This window comes from Schistocerca serialis, chromosome 5 (genome assembly GCF_023864345.2).
Source record: "Schistocerca serialis cubense isolate TAMUIC-IGC-003099 chromosome 5, iqSchSeri2.2, whole genome shotgun sequence".
Taxonomy (NCBI): domain Eukaryota; kingdom Metazoa; phylum Arthropoda; class Insecta; order Orthoptera; family Acrididae; genus Schistocerca; species Schistocerca serialis.
The window spans coordinates 559,314,744-559,341,866 of NC_064642.1; the positions used below are offsets into that span (position 1 = coordinate 559,314,744).

At 39.3% G+C, this 27,123-nt stretch overlaps 1 protein-coding gene across 1 annotated transcript in view; it reads left to right on the top strand.

Moving 5' to 3' along the window:
• LOC126480929 (polycomb group RING finger protein 3) overlaps window positions 1–27,123 on the top strand; it is a 45,329-nt gene that overhangs the window by 8,217 nt on the left and 9,989 nt on the right. The window contains exons 3-5 of the mRNA XM_050104341.1: window positions 11,551–11,703; window positions 19,127–19,272; window positions 20,333–20,476. Of these exons, the coding sequence (XP_049960298.1) occupies window positions 11,551–11,703; window positions 19,127–19,272; window positions 20,333–20,476 (443 nt within the window). The remainder of the gene's footprint in view (window positions 1–11,550; window positions 11,704–19,126; window positions 19,273–20,332; window positions 20,477–27,123) is intronic.

Genomic DNA, 27,123 nt, shown 5'->3' on the forward strand with positions numbered 1-27,123 from the left:
GGGACCTGGACAAACTGACTAAACCAGAGGTTGTACAGAGTTTCAGGGAGAGCATAAGGGAACAATTGACAGGAATGGGGGAATGAAATACAGTAGAAGAAGAATGGGTAGCTCTGAGGGATGAAGTAGTGAAGGCAGCAGAGGATCAAGTAGGTAAAAAGACGAGGGCTAGTAGAAATCCTTGGGTAACAGAAGAAATATTGAATTTAATTGATGAAAGGAGAAAATATAAAAATGCAGCAAATGAAACAGGCAAAAAGGAATACAAACATCTCAAAAATGAGATCAGCAGGAAGTGCAAAATGGCTGAGCAGGGATGGCTAGAGGACAAATGTAAGGATGTAGAGGCTTGTCTCAGTAGTGGTAAGATAGATACTGCCTACAGGAAAATTAAAGAGACCTTTGGAGAAAAGCGAACCACTTGTATGAATATCAAGAGCTCAGGTGGAAACCCGGTTCTAAGCAAAGAAGGGAAAGCAGATAGGTGGAAGGAGTATATAGGTGGTCTATACAAGGGCGATGTACTTGAGAACAATATTATGGAAATGGAAGAGGATGTAGATGAAGATAAGTAAAGATGGTAAACCCTACTCAATCAAATGCATTACTCTCTTGTAAAACCCAGGAACTGGAGATAACAGATCCTGTAACATTTTGAAGCTTGGAAAAAATATGTTAGTTTACATTCAGTCTCCATGATATTGACATTTGCCACTACTGTGATCAGGTCATCACCAATAACTAGTTTATATTCCTTTGACATTGGTATCCAGTCGCCGTGCAAGTAAACTTGATCGTGGGGGTGATGGCCCTTCCCTCTTGTGGAAGCACTGCCCAAACCCAGCTGGAGAAGCAACACACTCTGTCAACATGTATGGATGATGGTGCTTCCTCTCAGGAACCCTCTCCCCAGAAATACACAATTTAAGACCTAACGCAAGCCAGTGGCTGGAAGGAGCTACAGACAGTGGGTGCTAAGGCTGCCCACTCTTCTTCATTCCTTCATTCATTCAGCAGATAAGCCCTTACAAGATTCTCAACTACTGAAACTCCTCAGAGGCCTCATGACTTTATCGTGAGCACATGCTCGATGAGCATGGGTTCGCAAGGAATTAAAGAACGTACCTTATTTCTTGCACAGCAATTCCCATGTCCAACTATTCTTACTTCTCTTACTTTCTTTCCCATGGTGGTAGTCTTTGATGTTGGCTTGGCTATTTCTCTATGTTGATTTTTCTTTCATGTGCATTTTTATCTATTTACTTCAACCAAAAAATTCATGTAAAGTGATTTTCAGTTCCCTTTTGGTTTTTACTTCCATTTTCAAACCTTTTTCAGTAGTGTGAACCTAATAGGGAACAACATTTTAAAGAACCCAAACTTACCACAGTAACTATGTATACTGTGAATTAATAGAGGGAAGCATTCCACATGGGAAAAATATATCTAAAAACAAAGATTATGTGACTTACCAAACGAAAGCGCTGGCACGTCGATAGACACACAAACAAACACAAACATACACACAAAATTCAAGCTTTCGCAACAAACTGTTGCCTCATCAGGAAAGAGGGAAGGAGAGGGAAGGACGAAAGGATGTGGGTTTTAAGGGAGAGGGTAAGGAGTCATTCCAATCCTGGGAGCGGAAAGACTTACCTTAGGGGCAAAAAAGGACGGGTATACACTCGCGCGCGCGCGGCGTGCGCGCACACACACACACACACACACACACACACACACACACACACACACACACACATACATATATATGTGGATGGATATGTGTGTGTGTGCGAGTGTATACCCGTCCCCCTAAGGTAAGTCTTTCCGCTCCCGGGATTGGAATGACTCCTTACCCTCTCCCTTAAAACCCACATCCTTTCGTCCCTCCCTCTCCTTCCCTCTTTCCTGATGAGGCAACAGTTTGTTGCGAAAGCTTGAATTTTGTGTGTATGTTTGTGTTTGTTTGTGTGTCTATCGACGTGCCAGCGCTTTCGTTTGGTAAGTCACATCACCTTGATATAACTACGTATACTGATATATGGGCTAGAAAGCCAAATGTGATAGCCAGTCCGATGTGGTGGGGTTGTCATGTACCCTTCTGGAAGAGCCCCCTGACAACAAACAGTTCACTCTCCAGTTGCCTGAGCTGATAGCTCCCCATGCATACTAAGGAGTAGAAGCCTATTTTCTTGGGGCTTCAAGATCCCAGCAACAGCCATCATACCAGGTGACCTTTGCTCAGGTGGGCGCAACAGGTGGAGAGAGCCTCTTGATTAGAGTAGGTGACATCAGGGTGGACATTTCACTCAGGAAATGCATCATACTGATCTGGCTGTCTCAACATTTCAATGTCGATAGTTGCAGTCCAACTGCTTTCCGTACCATGGCTACCACAGAGAATGCGATCCAAGCCTAGAACAGATGGAGATACTGAAACTTCCTGGCAGATTAAAACTGTGTGCAAGACCGAGACTCGAACTCGGGACCTTTGCCTTTCGCGGGCAAGTGCTCTACCATCTGAGCTACCGAAGCACGACTCACGCCCGGTACTCACAGCTTTACTTCTGCCAGTACCTCGTCTCCTACCTTCCAAACTTTACAGAAGCTCTCCTGCGAACCTTGCAGAACTAGCACTCCTGAAAGAAAGGATATTGCGGAGACATGGCTAGTTCTGCAAGGTTCGCAGAAGAGCTTCTGTAAAGTTTGGAAGGTAGGAGATGAGGTACTGCCAGAAGTAAAGCTGTGAGTACCGGGCGTGAGTCGTGCTTCGGTAGCTCAGATGGTAGAGCACTTGCCCACGAAAGGCAAAGGTCCCGAGTTCGAGTCTCGGTCGGGCACACAGTTTTAACTTGCCAGGAAGTTTCATATCAGCGCACACTCCGCTGCAGAGTGAAAATCTCATTCTGGAGATGGAGATACTTTTTACAGCTGCAAAACTTTTTTGCAGAACAGATAGAAAATAAACTTGGAGGAGTGGACTCATTGAGAAAATTAGAAAATGGATCATTTTTGATCAAAGCTTCCTTCACTGTGCAGTCTTAAGAATTTCAGATATGTGGAATGCTGGGTGACATACCAGTTACTATTACTAAACATAAAACTTTAGAATATGGTGCAAGAATTTGTCTTTCACAGAGATCTTGTATTCCAGACAGACGAGGATCTGCGAGCTAATCTAGAACAGCAAGCATACATTTTGTCCAATGCAGACCAAAAGGTTTAAAATATAACCAAATACGTACAGGCACTTTCATCGTAACTTCTGAAGGAAATGTCCACCCAGAAACAATTAAAACTACATACTCAGAAATCTGATTCTCCTTCTCCGTCCTCTTCATACTTGTATTAATCACCTCAAGTGTTTGGAAGCAAGGCAAATCTACAAATGGTCTGGCTGCCATGGCTTCTGGTTCTAGGTTTGTGACTTGAAGTGACAGTTCTTTATAACTACCTAAGGGATAAGTGTAGATTAAAGAATGCTCCGGACATGAACAGTCTTTGTCCCGCAAAAGTTGAATGACCACCTTTGTGTGTAAATTGTATGGAACACTATCTTCCACATTCACTTGATTGCCCAATATTTTTTATTATTATTTTTTTATTTATTTATTTATTTATTTTTTTTTTTTAGGAAAATACGAGATTTTAAATTGACTTACTGCCTGTGATATACTGAGGCAAGGAAAAAATAAGAATGCCTGCAACCAGATATCACCCTGCTTACCCCAACTTTTTCACCCCTTTTGTGGTTCCTGCAGAACCATCTTTACAACCCTGCCAAAGAAGCATCTTCATCCTCCAACATATACCAGAGTCAATGTTCCCTCTTGGGACCCCTCTCCCCAGATATTCACAGATCAGAAGCCAGACACCAGCCAGTGGCTGAAGGAGCCATGGCTGCCCTCTCCTAAAAACACAGGGGATAAGTCCTCACAAGAATCTCGACTTTCATACATTACAAAAGAGGAGGAGGAGAAGAAGAAGGAGAAGGAGAAGGAGAAATCTCTTGAGAAAACTATTCTGGTGGTCCTGGAGGTGCCAGGTCCCCCCACACTGTTGGATTCTGAACCAATGTTCATATATGGTGTTCCACCCCCTCAGGTGACAGTGATCCTGGGGCATGACCTGTCCTTTCGGCTTCTTCAGACCTAACCAGGACTTCGTTAATATGATGGTCCTATGTTACTGCAGTGGATATTACAGTCACCTGATGGAACTAAAACAGCTAATTTACTTTTGTTCTGCGATATGTGGTGTTCTCCAAGAAGCTCAATTCACTTATGAACATTTCTCAATGCTTTGTGGTTACTGTACATTGTCAGAACCATACTGGCCCCATGCGAGTATCTGGAGCGGTCTGTTTGTTGGTTCACACAGGTATCTTCAATGAGAGAATTATGTTCCATAACATGTTGTAACCAATAGCAGTGCAATTACAAATGAACATTTGTAACATTTATGTACCTCCCACCAGAGCACTTGCTGATCTTGAGATGTCCACCTTAATACCACTTTGTCCAGTAGGGGCCTTCCGATAGACCGGCTTCTTTCCGATCTTGAACTGTCTCTCCTCAATGACGGTACTAGTATTCACTTCAGTGCCACCCATGGCACCTTTTTGGCTATCAATCTTCAAGTCTCTTCTCTCAATCTTGTAGCTTCACTACAATGGTCACTCCATGATGATCTTTACAACAGTGGCTACTTTGCAGTGATCCTGTCACACCCTTGCCACTGCCAGACCGACCATTTACCATGTTGGGCTCTTCCAATGAGCCACCTGGCAGTTGTACATCCCTGCTATTACCTTAGTCCCTCTTATTGTTGCTTCAATAAGGTTATGGAAGCATCTCCTGTATGATCACCCACACCACTCTGGAACTCCTTTCCCCGTCTAGACATCCCCCACCCCCTGTTTCGTCAGCTGGTACCCTGCTAGACCAAAGACATTACAACAGATGTTCAAGATTGTCAAAGGACCCTGCGATGTCTCACGTGACATCCTTTTCAGACCACCACCCTCACTTTTAAGCAACGTCACGCTATGGTTCGCTACTCAATTAAACACAGTAAGAAGGAATGCTTTTTCATTCAGAATGTTTGTGTTGTAATAATGACAATATAAGTAAAAGGGTAGATTGCTACTCACTGTAAAGATGACACAAGTTGCGAGCAGGCACGACAAAACAATACATTTAGCTTTCAACCAAAGCCGTCTTTAGAAAGGGAAACACAAACACATCCATAACACAAGCAAGGACACCTCACGCACACATGACTACTATCTCTGGCAGCTAGGAATGGACTGCAACAGTCACATTGAACAAAAGCAGCAATCTGGAGAGGGTAGGGAAAGGAGAGGCATATTAGGGTGAAGTTGGGAGGAGAGAAGACTGCTGCCTGGTGGAGCGTGCAAGGACTCGATGGAGGTGTGGCAAGACTGCCAGGTGCAGCATCTGGAGGCTTTGGGACAGGGAGTTCGGGGAGGGGGGAGCAGAAAAGAAAGCGAGTGTATTGGCAGAGGGCAGTACACATTTACATACCCCACCCTCATTTCAGGTTCATGACATATTAAAATTATTTCAAGTATGGGAAATGCCAGGAGCTGTGAAAGTCAAAGAAAATTTACGAACAGGTGTGGTACCAGTGTGTGAAGACTTCGTAATCTTGGATGTTCTTGCAGATGTGGTGAAATACACTACTGGTCATTAAAATTGCTATACCATGAAGATGATGTGCTACAGATGCGAAATTTAACTGACAGGAAGAAGATGCTGTGATATGCAAATGATTAGCTTTTCAGAGCATTCACACAAGGTTGGCGCCGGTGGTGACACCTACAGTGTGCTGACATGAGGAAAGTTACCAACAGATTTCTCATACACAAACAGCAGTTGACCGGCGTTGCCTGGTGAAACGTTGTTGTGATGCCTTGTGTAAGGAGGAGACATGCGTACCATCACGTTTCCGACTTTGATAAAGGTCGGATTGTAGCCTATTGCGATTGCGGTTTATCGTATCGCGACATAGCTGCTCGCATTGGTCGAGATCCAATGACTGTTAGCAGAATATAGAATTGGTGGGTTCAGGAGGTTAATACGGAACGCCATGCTGGATCCCAACGGCCTCGTATCACTAGCAGTAGAGATGACAGGCATCTTATCCACATGGCTGTAAAAGGTCGTGCAGCCACGTTTTAATCCCTGAGTCAACAGATGGGGATGTTTGCAAGCCAACAACCATCTGCACGAACAGTTCAACGACGTTTGCAGCAGCGTGGACTATCAGCGCGGAGACCATGGCTGCAGTTAACTTTGGCGCTGCATCACACACAGGAGCGCCTGCTATGGTGTACTCAATGAAGAACCTGGGTGCACGAATGGCAAAATGTCATTTTTTTGGATGAACCCGGGTTCTGTTTACAGCATCATGGTGGTCAAATTCATGTTTGGCGACATCGCGGTGAACGCACATTTGAAGCATGTATTCGTCATCGCCATACTGGCATATCACCCGGCGAGATGGTATGGGGTGCCATTGGTTACATGTCTCGGTCATCTCTTATTCTCATTGACAGCACTTTTGAACAGTGGACGTTACATTTCAGATATGTTCCGACCCGTGGCTCTACCCTTCATTCGATCCCTGCGAAACCCTACATTTCAGAAGGATAATGCACGACCGCATGTTGCAGGTCCTGTACGGGCCTTTCTGGATACAGGAAATGTTTGACTGCTACCCTGGCCAGCACATGCTCCAGATCTCTCACCAATAGAAAACATCTGGTCAATGGTGGCCAAGCAACTGGCTCGCCACAATACACCAGTCACTACTCTTGATGAACTGTGGTATCGTGTTGAAGCTGCATGGGCAGCTATACCTGTACACGCCATCCAAGCTCTGTTTGACTCAATTCCCAAGCATATCAAGGCCGTTATTATGGCCAGAGGTGGTTGTTCTGGGTACTGATTTCTCAGGATCTATGCACTCAAATTGCGTGAAAATGTAATCACATGTTAGTTCTAGTATAATATATTTGTCCAATGAATACCCGTTTATCATCTGCATTTCTTCTTGGTGTAGCAATTTTAATGGCCAGTAGTGTACATTGCAGGCTGTATTGCATTTAAATACCAAAACACTGATAAATGAGTGGGTATTTCCAGCAGCAAAAAGTGAAGCAAGAGAGCCTATGCAGACTGAAAATCAGTTGTATGTCATGAAGGTCTTCACTGTCCAATGCTAGTATAGAAAAACGAAGTGTTCTACTTTGAAACAGAATTTGCTGCTTTTTATCGAAATGGAGTGTGCAAACAAACAAAAGATTGTTGTCAAATATCTGTACTCTACTTTGAAACAAAAGTTTCCTGAGGTTCAGGGCATACTGATTGCTATTTACGTAAGAGCAAAAACATTTATAAGGACTGGATATCTGAATGAAGAAGCTAATGTGCCACAACAAGTAAGTAGCTAGTGACTGAATCTTCACCTCATGAACAACGATAGATATCTGGAAGAAGCTACATTACCATCTGCTTATTCATCAAATGAGTGCTTTATTTTTCTTCTTCATGATCGTTTATTTAGTCCTAAGGTGTAATTATCTGTCATGTTACTTGTTATGATTTTTCCAACTTTGTATTGGATGTAACCAAAAATAAAATACGTAAGTAATACACTACAGAATCTCTAATGTGAAGCATTTTCTGTAAAATCACAATGTTACATGTCATTGCTGTGACATCAGGGAGCTTCAGCCAATAGCAAGTGTTTTTGTTGGAATGGCCTGCCCTCCATGCAGTTTAGAACACGCCTCAAGGCCCTTTGCCAGGATTCCCTCCAGACCTCCATAGCATATGCTCCCCTGAGCCATTAATGAAGCCCTATGTTTTATTAAACAGACCCTCGACTGTGTATTAATTTGTGATGACTCATTGAGCAGTTTCCAGGCTGTTAATGTGTTACATGTGTCACTCTGTGATACTTGCTATTATTCACAACTTTCTCTCTGACCTGTGGTAGTGTCTGCTCAGTTGTCTTTCTCTCTGTTGCAAGTAATGTGGGTATCCCAGGGAATGAGCTCAGTGATGATTTGGAGATTGAAATCATTAATTGCCCAACGTTTCATTTGACGATCCAAGGTACGGTTTCTGGTTGCAAATAAGACCTCTCCAGACGTTTAAGATGCAGTACAATTGGTGCATGGTACTCCTCCTCCGATTCCTCCCAGAAAGAATCCACCTACCTATGTTGCCTCTGTATCAGTCATACACTTAAATCTAGTTTTGTTTTATGTTATGAGCCATCCCTCCATTGTGGTTGTGTTACTGACAGTAGCTCACATCCTGTTGGAATGACCTTTCCTTCTGGCTCTCCATGCTGAACATGGTGTTTCAGATTCTTTGCCTCTAATGTTCTGTGTAAAAGTGTCTTATGCTCTCAGATAAAACTTTTAAACTTTATGAATGCATGGTGTCTGTTCTTTCGGACATGTTCAAAAGAACAAACAACATGCTGAATCCGCAGCAGTGATAAATATTATGTAAACTGAAGGTCAAGGGGGGAGAACCTTCTGACTTTTACTATTAAGAATGTCATGGCTAGAAGGTATTCTGTACTCTGTAACTGTCTTTGCACTTAATTGAATTGGTGGGGGTCAAACTTGGGTGGGGTTTCTGTCACTATAAATGAGCCCTGTGAGACTCCTTGTCTGTTCTGACCCATGTACCAGGCCAGCCTACATACTTTTACTTCTCCTTAAATTACTCTGGCATAAATATTGTGTTCAATGCCTCAGTATACTTGTGACATAACTGTTCTGCGACACTGAACCTACGAGTGAATTTAATACAAAAATTTACTCATATCATATGGTGTGGGTAGACTATAATATCAAGATAAGAGATTGAGACATTTACAGAGGCACACACTTAGTCTTTTTCATTTGCTTGATTTGCAAGTGGAACAAGAAAAGGGAAGGGCAATTAATGTTGAAAAGTACATTGCTCCAAGTACTGTTAAGTGATTTGCAGAATACTTATGTTAATGTAGGTCCCAGTCCCATGTGCTTCCTTGAAGTTATTTGTAGAAAATGCCACAGTTATATTCTTCATACCTTTGAAACAGAATTTGCTGTTTTTTTTTTTTTTTTTTTTTTTTTTTTTTTTTTTTTTTTTTTTTTTTTTTTTTTTTTTTTTAAATATGAAAATGGAGTGTGAAAACAAACAAAAAATTGTTGCCAAATATCTGTGCTCTAGTTTGAAACAAAAGTTTCCTGAGGTTCAGGACATAGTTATTATTCTTTATGTGAGAACAAAAGCATTTATAAGGAGTAGATATCTTCACCTCATCTCATTGTGGAGTTACAAGGGTCTTGCTGCAGAAGTTTGACTGATTAAACAGAAATTTCTGCACTATTCAGCAGGTTTCATTTTCAGTCAACTTCAGGCAGAACTGAAAAAAAATTGAGTGATAAAACCCATGTATTTAACAATAAGTTGAAAGGTTTCATTGTGGCACACTAGTCCTTTCCTGTAAATAAGTCTGTCATAGTACTTAAGAACTTTTCTCTGTAATTTGTTTTTTATCTTTATAAATATACACTCTCATAATTTTTTCATGTTTTCTTCACTTTTTTTGGGTCTTTGTGGACCACATAAATAACTATTTTTTATTTAACTTTTGGGTTTTCCAGTAATTTTCCATTCAGTCACAGTGCTATTTTTTCCAAACTTCTGATCACTTTGTTGTGTCTAGGCAAGACAGCCTAGACACAATGAGAGGAAGCCGAAAGGCACGCGCTTAAACTCACGCAGGCTGGCGTGAGGTCTGAAACAGGATGCGTAATGAATGCTATAAAGAAAAGTACGTAGCTTCTGGAATACTTAACTTTAATCCACAATTGGTGAACATTGCTTGTTGATACAGTATTATCATCTCAATATAACTTGGTGATGGCGCCTTGCTAGGTCGTAGCAATTGACTTAGCTGAAGGCTATGCTAACTATCGTCTCGGCAAATGAGAGCGTATTTGTCAGTGTGGCGTCGCTAGCAAAGTCGACTGTACAACTGGGGCGAGTGCTAGTAAGTCTCTCGAGACCTGCCATGTGGTGGTGCTCGGTCTGCTATCACTGACAGTGGCGACACGCGGGTCTGACATGTACTAATGGACCGCGGCCGATTTAAAGGCTACCACCTAGCAAGTGTGGTGTCTGACGGTGACACCACACACTTTGTGCTCTCTCTCTCTCTCTCTCTCTCTCTTTCTCAGTATTTTTCTTCACCTTTATCTATCTTTTTTTCCAAGTTTTTTATTTCTAATATATTATTCAAATCTAGGCATTCGGCTGCATATAAACATTTGGCTTTATTTTTGTAACATAGTGCTGGAAATGTGTGCTATGGGAGACAATATCTTTTTGTTTGTATCTTTATTCAACTGAAAAGTCGTTTCCATCTTCCTTGCTCTAAGCTTGTTAGCTTCCACACGACAGCTGTTCTTCTGTGCCACCTCAATAAGATATTTAATTTGTTGATTCCCCTAATTTTTCTGTTACCTGTTTTATATTTGTCATATATTTTTCATAACATATTTGAAGGCCCGGTTTTCCTTCAATTCTTTTAAAATGTTGATTTTTTTCTTGTTGCAGTTACTACATTTGTTAACGGTATTGCGAGTTTGTTGGCAAAACTAAACACCAAACTCTTTAAGATTCTTGTCTTCCCAGCCCAGTTGCACTTAGTCCGTTATCCCTTCTTGGATCACCTTTTCAAGAGCACTGTTAACAAAATGGGGGATAGAACATTTCCTTATCTAAAGTTTCTTCGTACATTGAAAGATTCAGATACCTCCTTCTACAATTTAATTTTACATTTTGTGTGCACTAGTATTTGCCAAATTATGTTTCTTGTTTTGTCATCCACACCAAACGTTTCCGAAATTTGAAATAGAAATGCTCTATCAATAGTCACATGCTTTTTTGAAGTCAACAAACAGTGATTTAGGGCCTCCATCTTGCTGTTCTGTCTTGGATTAGGGGCTTAAGACTAGGGATCTGCTCCAAACACGACCTCTCCTTCCAAAGTACACCCTAATACTTCTCAATCTTGTTGTCTACCTGCTTCTCTAGCATATTAAGTACTGCTGTAAAAAGGATCTTATATGAAACAGGTAATAGTGATATTCCTCTGTAGTTCTTGGCATTCACTTTTCTCCTTAATTGTGTAAAGAATGAAATAATGCATGCTTCCAAACCTTTGGAATTTCTTCTGGTTTTTGTGTTTTCTTGCTTTAGTTATTTAGTTTATAAATTTTCTAATATTATTCTGTGTACTGTGTCCATGGCCTAGTAGTTTGGTTTACAAGGTGCCACAGAATCTTATAGGTAAGTAAATAAATACTATCAGTCTTAGGATTTTGACCCATTAGTGTAGCAGCCATGTATGATTAGCAAGTTAATGAAACAAAGCTCTGTGTATCATTGTAGCACGTTTGATGTATGTGAAACATATTTGTATTTTCTGATTGTGAATTTTTTAATGTTTCAGTCTGCAAAAGTTGTTTGGTGAAGCATCTAGAAGAAAATAACACATGTCCAACATGCAATATAGTAATTCACCAGTCTCATCCACTGCAGTATATCAGCTTTGATCGAACGATGCAAGACATTGTGTACAAACTCGTACCAAATTTACAAGATAGTAAGTGTAATCATGCTTAAACATACATGGATTTATTGCAAGTAATATTTATTGGTTCTGATAAATGTATAAACCAGAAGCTCAGTATTGGTAGAACTAAATTGCAGTGATTTTAAACTGGGTTATAGATCTTAATACTATACTGATTTACACCTTGATCACACAATCTTAATATTCTTTATCAGGATCTCTCTACTGTTGCATTTACATTATTCAAACATAATGTAAATATATTATGGCCCTTACCTTTGAAATACTTTGTTTCTTAGAACACTGAAGAAACTGAAAGGTAATGCATGATATTCCAACAAGTTCTCAGTATTTTTAGTAGTATGTTAAATTCATCAAAAAATACTGTATTCCCATTGTTTTTTTTTTTTACATGCCGCTCAGGATGCACGTTGGACATGTGACATTGATTTTGATGTAGTTCACACATAGTGACAATTATTTTGCTTTTATGATGTTTATTAAATGTGACATAAAAGAAACACAACAAATCTAACCCAATCAATCAACAGAAATAGCATTTTCTATATGCCAATTTTTCAAAAGAGTGTCACAATGGGAAATCAGTATCCCTGTGTGAATCATGACTAAGTAATGCCAGGAGAGAGAACAGCTGGCTCATGTGAACTGAGACAGAGATTCTCTCTCTCTCTCTCTCTCTCTCTCTCTCTCTCTCTCTCTCTCTCTCTCTCTCTCTCTCTTGCTTGTTCATGAAGATAATCCCTCATATATTTGTAATAGCCATGTTTTTGTAATCACTGATCAAGACTCCTGGGAACTCATAATTAAATCCCTGTGAAATTCATAGTGAAAGGAATCTTTTTTTTTATTATTTGGTATGAAGAATACTGGCCACATAACTGAGAGAACAAATTGGTATAGTGTAGTTCCCATTATATTGTGCTGATGTCAAGAGTGCAATAGTTGGTGGAAATAAGAAAGCATCTATTTCAAATGAGATATCCGCAGAGCCTCTGAAACATAGCAGAGAGTGGTAATCGAAGGGATCTGTGGAGGAAAGTGCTAACCTTCAGTTTAGGAAGGATTAGTATGATCACAGTATCTGCTGTGTTTCCAAATTCAGCACATCAAGTAATTGTTAGTTCCGCTGTACTGCTAGAAAGCACTGTCTGCTATATCAATTTTTTAGCCTTTTCATCTTTATGTTCTTCTCTTTGAATATAACCAGATGCTTTTGTGTGTTAGCACTTTCTCCTGCCACATCTGTCAGTTCTCAAAATTACAGAACAACATTGACAGCTATCAGGAATATAATCAATATTGCCCAAGCATTAATGGCATCATCATGTATATGTATCTCAACTCCAATTGCTGCACAAGTTTTTAGTCTGGTGGTGGATCTGTCTTTAATATCATCCATGAACAAAACAAAAATACATTCTGTCACTGTTCTATTTCTCTTTACCATGGACTTTGTAAGGCAAAGAGCTAGTGCTAACTCTGTCAGTCCACGAGAAAAAAGTTCAGTTATCAGATCTAGGTTTTTTACAGCGTCAATTCTGTACTTAGGAAATCAAAAGAAATGCTTGCAGAAAATACCTGCCATGTAAACAAAGGAGTCATTTCATCTACACACTGAAATGACCAAGATCATGTCCTTTTAATCTATCCTGTAGACCACACCCATGATTATTCACACAAGAACTTGGGAACAACTTGACCAAAAAATTTGAGTATATCAAGGGCATTTCGACAGCCAGGCAGTCCAAATCATCAGGTTTAAATATATCATGTTACTTAAGACAATTGACAACAAGAACTTAGTTATTGCAGTGTTGGTTTCAAAAAAACTATGTGACTGTACTTACTGTGAAGGAAGTTGGTGCACACCAAAAACTTTGATCTCAGTGGAATTACACTCAAGAATATTAACTCAGGAGTTGAATCTGGCAATGAATTGTTTGGCCATTTACAGTTTAAACTTAACTTTGACAAGGGGACAAACTTTCACTAATACTGTTTGATTGCACGTTGGAAAAAGTCAGGGGAGAACGAAAACAAGAAATGGCAACCAAGCATCAATGTTGATAGAAGCATAAAACTCACCTTCCTGCTTCAATTGCTTCTACTATTGACAAGTAATAGGGAAGAATATTGATACAAAATTTAAAAAAATATATTAAAAAAACTAGAAAATTTAGCAGCAAAATGGGTCTAAAAGTTTTATTTGGAAAGGCAGATTAAGTAGTGCGTAAGCTTAGGGAGTGATCACCTCAGCAGTTTAGTCTCGTAAGACCTTACCACAAATTTCCAAAAAATAAATAAATAAATAAATTCGGCAGTGGTACGCATCTGTCAAACCTGGAACGTCGTAGCCAGAGTTATGAAACATGAGAATATCTTCCTACAACATAGTCTGGAGAAGCTATGCCATTTCATAATTTTGACTGTATTAAAAATATTTAGTTACACCTAATTTAAACCTCTCTATAACAGCAACAGAATGCTGGTTTCAAGGGGGCTTTATGCATCCTACAGGAATCTAATCAATCACTGTAAAGCTGTTTTCTTAAAACACTTACCGGGAAAAGGGCAGAGTCATATGTCGGCTATGAGTCACTTACCATCAAGTGTTTGTAGAAAACTTAGGGAAGTCAGCGTCTCCTGGGGGAAATGTCAGAGGTATTGCAAATGATGAGAACATTTTCACTTGCTGCCCATTATACTGTGCTCAAGACTAAATAATGACAATAACTTTAAATAAATGATATTATACATATCAAATATAGGAATACCAAAATAGTGAAATCGACACCTAGACAATGATTTTCCCATCACACATGAATAAATCTTCAATAGAAAACTACTGAAAATTAAACATTGTTGTTATTACATTGGATGTACTGAATAATTTCCTGTATTATAGCTACTGTGTGTTGCCTTCTTTACCTGTATGGGTGGAACAGAACGCCACCAGTAAACTTTTATAGGTTATTCAGGGGTACCTTCTGAATATTTTTGTAGAATGAACTCACAGCCTATTGACTTTTTATAGAGGTATTGCATTTCGTGCCCCAATTAGCTTTGTAATTGTATTGCACTGAAGCAGTGCAAATGTCCATGATATGCATTGTGTCTCTTGTTTCCATTTTCTTACGATACCTGCTGTTGACGACAGTAATGCTCTTTTTACTCTCAAGTTTTCCTTCATTACTGCTTGGTTCTGTTTAGGGTTTTCTTTTCTGGCAGCGTTAGTTGTGTGTAAACAGTGATACAAAGCAGTATTGTGGGTAGTGTGAAGAGTAGACAGATATGCAACTCATGTATGGGGTCAGTTACTGCAATGGTACAGTGGCATGACAACACTACTCTGAGCTATACACACACTGATGGCAACATCACTGTTCTTTTGCATCATCTGAGGGTTGTAGCGTTGCACTGTCTTGTATTGTATGTATTGGTGCTTACGTATTGCAGGTCTGTTAAATACTGTGGAGATGTTTTCTCAAAAACAGAGGTAACTGTGGTAACAAATAAAATAAATCATGAAACTTCCTGGCAGATTAAAACTGTGTGCCCGACAGAGACTCGAACTCGGGACATTTGCCTGTCGCGGGCAGCGCACATTCCGCTGCAGAGTGAAAATCTCATTCTGGAAACATCCCCCAGGCTGTGGCTAAGCCATGTCTCGGCAATATCCTTTCTTTCAGGAGTGCTAGTTCTGCAAGTTTCGCAGGAGAGCTTCTGTAAAGTTTGGAAGGTTGGAGACGAGGTACTGGCAGAAGTAAAGCTGTGAGTACCGGGCGTGAGTCGTGCTTCGGTAGCTCAGTTGGTAGAGCACTTGCCCGCGAAAGGCAAAGGTCCCGAGCTCGAGCCTCGGTCGGGCACACAGTTTTAATCTGCCAGGAAGTTTCATATCATCGCACACTTCGCTGCAGAGTGAAAATCTCATTCTGAAAATAAATCATAATTACATGATTACTCTGTGATGAGCTACCTGAGTCCTTGGGTCCGTTATACTAAAATACTCAGAAGGTACCCCTGAACAGCCTCTGAAAGTTTGTTGGTGGAGTTCTGATATACTCTGTACACATTGATCAAAAGTATCCAGATATGTATTTAATATGGAGTGCGTCCACCCTTTGCCTTTAAGACAGCTTGAAGTCTGCTGGGGACACTTTCAGTGAAGTATCCAAATGTCTGTGAAGGAATAGCAGCCCATTTTCCTCAAGAGCCAAAACAAGAGAAGGAAGCATTGGATGCTAGGGTCTGGAATGATGTCGACTGTCTAACTCACCCGTAAGTTGTTACACTGGGTTCAGATCTGGACACTTGCCAGGCCAGTCCATTTCAGGAATGTTATTGTCCACAAACTTTTCCTTCACAGATGCAGCTTTATGGCAAGCTGCATTGTCGTGCTGATACAATCACAGTCACCAAACTGTTGCTTTACTGTACACTCTACATAATGGTGTAAAATTGTTCATTTCATACAACATGTAGACTTTCTTAAGAACAGTAAAGAGACCACACTCTAACCATGAAAAACACTTTACCGGAACACCAGCTCCTCCTTACTTCACTGTTGGCACTACACATGACAGGTAATGTTCTCAAGGCATTCGCCAAACCCAAACACTTTCATTAGATTGCCAAAGGATATAGCGAGATTCATCACTCATTGTAGCCATCCACAGTCCAGTGGTGTCACTCGTTACACGATCTCAAGCATCACTTAGCATTGACTGAAGGAATATGTAGCTTATGAGAAGCTGCTTGGCTTTTATACCCTATTCTTTGTAACTCCCTATGTGCACGGTCATTGTGCTAGCTTGACTGCTGGTATCACTCTGTAACTCAGGAATGCTTCCTTCTGCTGATTTCATGTGATTTTTCAACCCCTCCCTATCTGCATAGATTGACGATCCCTATTCGTCAGTACATGAGATCTGTCTAGTCTTGGTTTAGCTGTGTTTGTTTCTTCACATATTCACTTAACACTGATAGTCAACTTGTGTAGTTTGAGAAGGGTTGAAGTGTCCCTGATGGGTGAAATCCAGTGAGTAGGCCACATTTGAAGTCACTGAGCTCTCCCGACTGACCCATTCTATTGTTACTGCTTCTTTACTAACAACACAATACTTCCTGCCTTCTTTTATACTGGCAGATCCCCATCTCATGGATACCTTTTATCAGATAATGTACATGTTGTCCACCAGTATATTTGTTCATATTTTTTGTTTTTCAGTTATTTATTTATGCTGCAGTGTTGATTTAGGTCAAACATTATATTAACAATTCTTTCTGTGCTGCTGTATTTTAGTTTATCGTTTTCTTTCATTTTCTTAACCGTGTCAATTCCAAGGTTAAAAAAAGTATTCACAAAATTGACCTTTATCATCAGAGTAAGCAGTTAATACTAGAAGGAATTCACTTTGGACCCTCTGGGACATACAGTTTTCAACTAACCCTCATTTCATGAGATATAATATGGTAGTTTGATAAATCTGATAAATTTCCATGAAAGAATGGAACATTTTTGTTGCACCTTTGTGATTGGTAATTCTGATTATTTCAGGGTTATTCCAAGGATTGTATAAAGAATTTCAACAATGTACAGTGTGCAGTTCATTACCGACAGCCTTTTGAATTGGTCAGTGTGTCACCTGCGATTGAAACTGGCAAAAACAGTTTAGTTCTGTCATGAAGCATTTTTATTTGAAGGGTTGGCCTGATGCACAAATTAGATGTTCCCATGGACTCTGCATCATCATTAAAGACCATTTACTTTCAGGTGAATTTAAACATATTTGGACAAGCACCAAAGATGAAGTGCACTCTGACCATCCAGTTGAGTTCAATACAAAGGAAACCATTGACAAAATCCTTAATATTGTATTGCAAGATCACTGAATAAAAATTTGTGAGATTGCTAAGGCTGTAGGCATCTCAATTGAGTGCATTATATCCTGCACGGAGAATTGACTATGAAGAACCTGTGTGCTAGGTGCGTGCCGTGATTGCTCACAGTTGACCAAAAGCGCATCCGGCTCAACATTTCAGCACAATGTCTGGTGATGTTTAATCACAATCTGGAAGACCTTTTGCACTGGTCTCTGACAGTATGAGACCTTGCTCCATCATTACACACAAGAATCAAAATGGCAGTAAGAACAATGAACAAAGACTGGTGAAAGTGCATCGAAGAAGGCAAAGACCATTTTATTAGCTGCTGTTTGAGATTCCCAAGGATTGATCCTCATAGATTACCAGGAAAAAGGTGGAACCATAACTGGATCCTATTATGCTTCATTGTTGGATCATTTGAATCTTGCTTTGGCTGGAAAAAGACCAAGGTGGGCAAGCAAAAAAGTGCTCTTTCACCAGGATAATGTATCATCCCACACATCACCGATAACGGTAGCGAAAGTGCATGAATTGGCCTTTGAATTGGTTCCTCGTCTACCCTATTCACCAGTCTAAGCCCCCAAGTGACTTCTTTCTGTTCCCTAACTTGAAACTTCAGCTTGCTGGAAACAAATGTTTATCAAATGAGGAAGTGACAGTTGTGCAGTCAACAAATATTTTGCAGAGTTTGACAGAACCAATTTTTCTGATAGGATGAAAAAGCTGGACTGTTGAGAAATAAGGTGATTTGTTTAAGAAACAAACATTTTTCTCTTACTTTTGTGCCAGACTTATCAAATCACCCTTGTGTTTGAAAGCAGTTTCGTATTTTCTCTAGACACAATCCCATATCTCGAAACTTCCATGAACTTGTAATCCCCAAAACAAATTATAGTCCTAATTAAACAAACAAAAATTGATCTAAAATTTAATAAATCCATACCAAAAGTACTTTTTGCTCCTGTGGTTTCATTTTGAAGCCCCTCGTAAATGCAGTAGTACAAACTTTAAAATTTTTGTAAGTACCTTTAGATGCACTTACTTTCACTGTCAGTGATCTCCTCAGTATGACTGCCATAATCTCATACAATCACATAACACATTCACCACCACACCTGTTGCTTTAAACACTGTAAGTGATTACTACACTGCAGTACATTCGTAGAAGTTCCTCATTGTATCACCAAATGGCTCTGTCTTGCACTAGCATTGGTTGTTTTGTGTGAAAGCCACCAGTACCTCAAAAAAAGTTAATAAAATGGCAGTTTCAAGCAGAAACCATTGGTACTCAGAGGGTTAAAGAACAAAAGCTACGGTACTCTCTGTTATCAGCGTACATTTACATAGAGGTAAGTGTCAGGGGAATTTTTCCTCTGCCAAATACTCTTGGAATGTGCCTTGAGTTAGCATACTTACATTGAAAAATTAGATGTAATATGTTCTGTATGGATTTCTTTTTGTCCAACTACTTATGCTCTCTGGTGCTCATGAAATATTTCAAAAAATTAATAAACTGTTAATGACACAGTTTCATTTTTGCTTCCAGATGAGATAAAGAGGGAAAGAGAATTTTATCGTGTCAGAGGTCTTGCGTGTCCAAAAGACATTCCACCAAATGCTGGTGAACTGGAAGAGGAGAAGGTACCTGCTGATGCTCATGCAGAGTCTGATTACCATCGGCAAGATGAGCAGGTAATGTATTTTGTATTTTCTGTGACTGTTCTATACCTGTTTGACTATAAAACTCTCAATTTTTTGCTGTCAGTACATTTGCTTAGTGAGATGAAAGGAGACAGAAAGGAGCTGTCTTTTGATTGTGAGCTGACTAGGGGTGTAGTCATATGTAAAGGAAATTTTGGGAAAATTTCATAGAGAACTTCCGTCTATAGAAGTGAAAATTTTTTCCCGCCAGTGTCATTGTTAAATTCTAAACCTCTCCTCAGTGTCTCCTGAAATTTGGACATATTATTCAAGATAATTATTTAATGTGCCAACATCATTTCACCCTGTATCTTCTCTGCAATAATATTTAACAATAACACAAACATGCTACAAAAAAACTCACCACAACATATGTGCTCATGAGCCACCTACAAGAGAGACTGCTGTGACACTCAACACATTAGGTGTCTAAATTTGCGGTAGACCGTGAACCATACAAGTAAATAATAATCAAAGCAAGTTCCCTTATGGGGATATAAATGTAGAATTTCTGTTACTCTTCCTAATTGTGTCTCATATTGTCCAGTTTGCCCTTTTCGTGTGTTCTTGCATACCGTTGTAAATTTACATTTTGCTGCCTCTGTCCCATGTTCTCACCTATATTTCATATTACCAAACAATAGTGAGCTGATATTATCACTGAACTTAACTTCCATATCCTGGAGCAATTTGCTGAAAAAAATTGAAGATATGTAATTTAGACTTGTTTATTGGCCTTTGTCAAAGTGTGTTGGTTTGTCAGTTGTATAGCTTGGTCATGTGTTATAAGATTGCCTGTTTTTCATCTCTCTTCTCAATTTTCAGATTTCTTTTCTTTTCTTTTCTGGTGTTTGATTTTCTGTTGTATGCTATCAGATTAATGGCACTTTGTTATTTGTTATTACTTACGGCCAATTGACATTATAAAAAAATTCAGACACCATGGTTTGCTTTTGTTACTGTTCAGTCTGTTGCAATATCCATTTGATTTTCCTTTAATAATTAACATATTTGCTAATAACCACATCAGTCTCTCATTTCTCCTTTTCAGGTAAATGTATGTCTGGAGTGTGTAAGCACAAACTTAAAGACTCTGAAGCGAAGATTCATCAGATGCTCAGCACAGGCAACAATTACGCACCTCAAAAAGTTTATTGCCAAGAAAGTCTTGAATGGGACAGAGAAATACAGAGACGTAAGTACATCATTTTCAGAAACTGCAGGTGTCTTAATTTTTACTTGTGTGTGTGTGTGTGTGTGTGTGTGTGTGTGTGTGTGTGTGTGTGTGTGTGTGTGTTGCTTGGCAAGTGTTAAACTTTTGTTTTGGGTAGTTTATCACCAACAAAAATTCCTTGAAATGTGGTGAAGGTTTATAAGAAAACTGGTCCTTATGGCTCAGTGAATTGCCTGTACTTCTCATAGTTGTTTCGCCCAACATTGGATGCCAGATGTTTTGTCTTATATACTCACAGATACTCCATTTGATTAAAATGCACAATGATCCTTAAATATTTAGGATAATTAATTTGTATTGCATTAGTTTATGCAAAAGGGTTCAGTTAATTCATTAGTCTCATTGCCAGAGTAGTTACTATCAGACAAACATGCTACAGTATGCCTACAATTGGAAAGAGGAGTACAGGAATGTGATATGGAAATGTGGGGTATCAGACAATGAAATATAAAGTTTACAACTACTTATATTGAGCCACTGGAACAAAGCAAGAGAGCTAGGTTCTCATAGTGATCGAGACATGCATTTTGTGGAATTAAACATTCTTCTCGACAGTGGGGTGATGCTGAAGAAAAACAGAGGATTACCATCAGTACTGTGGTAAAGAGCAGTTAGTGGTGACATCTGCCATGGATGACTCGGATCACGTGCTTTATGTCCTCAATACAGTGCAGTGAATTTCATCATGTGACTGTTAGCAACAGGGTGTGACAAGGTGGCAGTGACAGATTTAACCAAGGCTACCATCTCTAAGCAGCAGCCACTGACCCATATTGACTCCTCCAAGACTGCAACAAGACAGAGCTCTTTGTTGCAGAATTGCTCTCCAAAGTTCCAAGTGAATGAAACTTTTTCACAAAGTGTTCTCCTCCTTGCCCTTCTTTTTCCTATGTTTTCCTTCCATTTGTTTGCTTTCTCCAGCAAATGGGTTTTGTGTTATAGAGTCATAGATTACACTAGGGTGTCTTGGTACCACTTTGTCTATCCATCAGGTTCCTCAAGCAATACATGTCAGAATTTTCAGGTTTGGCTGCCATTTGCTTCTGGTATTGGAAAACTTTTTCTAGGATCGTGTTCCCAATGGCTCAATCTTTTTTAGTGACGTATTTGGTGTATTTGTGCTGCCCTGTTGCAGTCATTCTTCTTTTAGACTGACATTTCCTGTGTGCTTGTGGGCAGCTTAATGTTGAGAGAAGTATTCAATGCTGCTGACAAACAGCTAACAAACCATTTTCAAAGGACCTTCTCTTGTCTTAGCAATATGTCTTAATTTCCCATAAACTACAGTTGTGGGCTGAGTCACACACGCATATTATTAATCCCCTTATTAAATCACTCCACTGTACTCTTACCACCATATGGACATACTTTGTCATGGAAGTGCAGAAGTATGACATCATGAATATGATAGACGTGAATGATGTCCTTAAACTTTAACTTAGAATTAAATTGGCTATGAAAGGGCTACAACATAGGTGATGCCATAGGCACATCATAAGAAATGATTTGTTAAATTATACATGAAAGCTATTATCAGAAAGCTCTAAACAAGATGGGTGCTACATTTATTGAATACCAGCCAAAATAGGAGTATTGTTAAAGAAGTCCAACTTATTTTGTGTGCCAATTTGTTACTTCATATGTGACGTGGTTCTTCAAAACGAAAAATGAAACAGTAATCAAAGCAACTGGACAGCAGTGGTTAGAATCAAACAAGATGAACTGCATTCCATCTGCTAGAAAGGCTATGTCCAGTTTTTCTTGGATTCAGGGAGGGTATCTTCTTATTGTTTACTTTACAAGGGATAGAACAATAATTAGAAGTCAATTTTATAAAAAGAAAAGTATCCATGAAATTGCTTGGATTTCAAAAGGGGGAAAAAAATCGTCTTCCATATGGACAGTGCAGTTACCCTCAAAGTTGCTTTGAGTTTAGAGTAAGTGAAGTATCTGTATTGTAAACTAGTGGATCATTGGCACTCCATGCCAGATTTAGCACACTCTGACTTCCTTGCATTTCCACATCTGCTAGAACATGATAATAATAGATTATAAGCGTTTCAGACAAGAAGAAAATAAAAGCTCGTGAAATGTGGTGCTACAGAAGAATGCTGAAGACTAGGTTGGTAGATCACATAACTAATAAGAACTGGAGAGAAAAGTAATTTTTGGCATAATGTGACTGGTTGATAGGACACGTTTTGAGACATACAGGAATCATCAGTTTAATATTGGAGGGGTAAAAATTGCAGAGGAAGACCAAGGGAGAAGTACGATATTAGTGAGTAGGTTCAAATAGATGTGGGTTGCAGTGGTTGTTCAGAGATGAAGAGTCTTGCACAGGATATAGTAGTGTGGAGCCTCTTCAACAACAACAGAAATTTATGGGAACCGTTTAAGTGAAACTTCTTTGGGGCAACAAAGAGTTAGAATGTATGATGCTGGTCTTGTAAGTAACAGCTATTACCAGCAGACTGGCAAGAATCTGTGTTTTGTCAGAAGTTGTAACTTATTTTTAGAAATCTTCAGTTTGAATTTTAAAACATTTTTATTGTTTGGATTTTCTACATTTAACACACAAATTTTGTTACTGATAGTATTGAAACTGGATAGAGAGAGAAAACCAATTCAGTAGTGTTTACTGCAGAAGAGAAATAGAAAAAGAATCGTTACATCCAAATACATAAGTAAATATATTTCTTCCTCAACTTTCTTTTACAGCTAATTTACATGACAAACAAACATATGAAACAAGACATCAAATTGGAATTCACCCTTCTTTGTACTGTACAAAGTATGCTTACACCAGCTGACATCTACAAGTGACAGTAACAAATGTTTCAGTACCGATTAATTTTTATAACAATGTCAGCAACTATTGGCATCTGGCAGCCACGATATAAAGTATGAAATTTGTAGAACCCACAGATGTTTGTGGGAGTCATAAATGTACATTCAGCATCTTGGAAAAAAAACTCTGAACAGGCATGACTTAATATTGTATATATTAGCCACATGGTATGTGTTTATGGCAGCCATAGGTGAATGTTTTGAAGACCTTCCAAAACTACATTTCAGGGACAGTAACCGCTTGCTGTAAAAACATTGAACAGTGTGCTCTGACCTAAAAAGAGTCTTGTCAGACAATAAAAGCCATTCTGACTGAAAACAGCAAAGTCTTTCAGTATCAGTCTGAGAAATTTTCTCATTGCTCTTTGAATGTGAAAGCTGAGAAATAGGCCTGGTGATTATAACCAGGCAGTTTGGCAGCTACAGGTAGACGCAAATGTGAGAAGTAATATGCACATTGAGAATGTACATTACAGAAGGTGGAAAATGATGATTTTAAACACTAAAACAATAATGAAAGATAATACAGTTTAGTAGCTTCCATAATGATGGAAGACATTAGGGACATCGGTGATAAAGGGTATGAGGAAAAATAAATATTTTTTTTTTCTCCCTTTCCTGTTGTCTTCTTAGATTCATCGTTCTTTACTGATGTCACATTTAGATGCTATTGATTTCATATTTTCACCTTCAGGCACCTTACAAGGATGTAGGGATCAATCTAACTGCCCAATCTGTAATCTACTGAAAGAAAGCATGACAAAACTTCATTAACTGGCAGACACATTTGACACAGTTGGTATATATGGCCTCTAGATCAAACTAAACAGTAATCACTTCAGCGAACTTGGTTATTCAGAGCTGCATCTATATTTCACAAACTCAGAATCAAAAAGCTGGGTGTTGCTCAACACCATCAGTCCTCTATTACAACATATTCTGGTGATGTTTCAGTGATCGATGAGCAACACAGTAATGAAGTGTTGGATTATTGTGTGCATGGAGAATGGAGTCCCAGCTTAACTATCTGGATCACAGTGATGGTACAAAACTCATTATGTGCTGCAGGGATTGATGGCCAGTAAGGCAAAAAAGTCATTAGCAAGAAATCATATACTCACCTACCACATACAAATTTTATTTAGTTTACTCCAATATGCAGGACTTCAGTCAGTTGTCTTGTATTTATCAACCTTATAGGGGAACAATATCAATCTTAGTTCACAAATCCATACCACCTTCAGTGGAGTGGGTGTACCATATGGCAACAGTGAAACTCACCCAGAAATTTTTGTATTTCATCTAGAAGCATCTCTCTAACACTGTAAAGAGTCAGAGTCTTTCTCGAAATGTCTCCTTCATTATCCCTGGAAAGGGACCATTTTATGTAAACAAAGATATGTAGTGTGTTGTTGGACGTCCAGAAATCAGTGAAGCAATTGAGAAATAGAGTGCACTTAGTGGAAACGGCCACTTCCTGTGAAGTCAAGCAGATCTATAACACTAAACAGCTTAGACAATTTATGGCAGTACCAGAACTGCAAAATACCTCAATTTACGAAAAGGGGCTGTTCCTTGCTTATTAACCTTAAATTTTCTTCTTTACCTGGAGATTAGTGACTATCCAATGATACAAGATGACTTAGGCAAAGTCTGCAGCTGGTCTGGTGAATGGCAACTTATCCTAAAAGTAGAAAAACATAAGTTAATGCAGATGAGTTGGAAAAAACAATCCCAACAATGTTTGAATACAGCACTGATAGTGTGCTGCTTGACACAGTCACATCAGTGAAATATCTGGGCATAACATCACAAAGCGATTTGAAATGGAGTGAGGCAAATGATCAACTTTGGTTTATTGGAAGAATTTTAAGAAAGTGTAGTTCATCCGTAAAAGAGGCCATGTATAGAATACTAATGCAACCCATTCTTGAGTACTGCTTCAATGTTTGGAATCCCCACCAGGTTGGCTTTAAGGAAGACACCAAAGATTTTCAGAGGCAGCCACTAGATTTGTTTATGGTTGGTTCATTCATTTTGCGAAATGCTATTGATAAAATCTAGAGAACCAGCATTTGAAGCTGACCACTGAATGATTCGACTGCTGCCAGCATACATTTTGCTTAAGGGCCGCCAGGACAAGAGAAATTATGGATTGTATGGAGGCACATAGTCATTTTTCTCTCAGTCTATTTGCAAATGGAACAGGAAAAGAAACGAATAATAATGGTACAAGGTACCCTCCACCATGCACCGCATCCCTTTTTTTAACCACTTATGTTCTCATTTACGTTTGCCATCTGAGTTATTGGCAGTTTTAGCGAACGATACGCAGGCTGTCGACCGCATTTTACTTTTTATCTGTCTTAGCAGTATGGCAAAGGACATTTAATGTTTGGTTCAGGACCTCCATTGTCTCTATGGTGTATTTTATGGACCTTTCTCAAAGTACCTGGCTTAACATGTAATAGTTTTTAACTCCTTTTTCATCTTCATGTTCTACTGTCCTGACATGGGCGCATATGACCTTAGTTGTTTTTGCACCCTACAACAAAACAAGACAAAACAAATAAACTGTGCACCGTATGGATTCTTGAAGAGGTTGTGTGTAGATGTAGATATGTACCTAATGTGGCCTTTCATAACTGAACCAACCATTTCCTTTTAGGCATCAGTCCTCTAAACACTGGCTACAAATTGTACTCGAAGATAATCAATAACTGCATGAAGAACATCATAGAAGCTGTTATTTCTGATGGAACAAAATTGATTTAGATAAGGTCATTAATGTACAGCGAATGCATTTGTAATTAAAAACATCATAGAAAAACACAGAATTTAATATCAGGGTGGCGATTCTTCTGGAAAACCTCGAATTCTCAGGGAATTACATTTTATCTGGAAATCTCAGGGAATTTCATAAAATTTCAGGGAATTCTGCCTTTTTAACCTAGTATTGAAATCGAATTTTATTGAGTCTAATAGATCACAAATTTTAAAATTCAAAAGTATTGTATAAAGCTTAGTTGCTACTCACCATATAGCAGAGATTCTGAGTCGCATATAGATACAACAGAAAGACTGTTGGAAAGTGAGCATTCAGCCAACAAGGCCTTCATCAAAAATAGACCACACATGCACCCATGCATGCACGCACACACGCAAATTCCAAAAAACAAACACACACACACACACACACACACACACACACAATCACAGCCACCAACAGCTGAAGTCAGACCAGACACAGTGGTCGTGTGTGTATGTGTGTGTGTGTGTGTGTGTGTGTGCGTGTGCGCGTGTGCGTGAGTGTGTGTGTGTGTGTGTGTGTGTGTGTGTGTGTGTGTGTGTGTGTGCGCGCGCGTGTGTGTGTGTAGCACGCGCGCATGCTTTGGGTTGTTTGTTTGTGTTGCCTCTTTCAGAAGAAGGCCTTCTGGCTGAAAGCTTACGTGTTCAAGAGTCATAAAATTCAAGCCACAGAGATGAGGTTCCTAAGGAAGACAAAGGGTTATAAGCGGAGAGACAAGATTAGAAATGAAGATATTAGAACATGATTAAATATCTTCAACCTGAATGAAAAACTTCAGAAATATCATGAGAATGCCAGGTCACAGAATTCCCCTGAAGATCCTGAACTACAAGCCGGATGAGAATAATTGAAAGGAAGGTAATGGTGGTGTTGTTGTTGTTGTTGTTGTTGTTGTTGGTGGTGGTGGTGGTGGTGGTGAACCAATTAATTGTTTCAAATGCCAGCACTG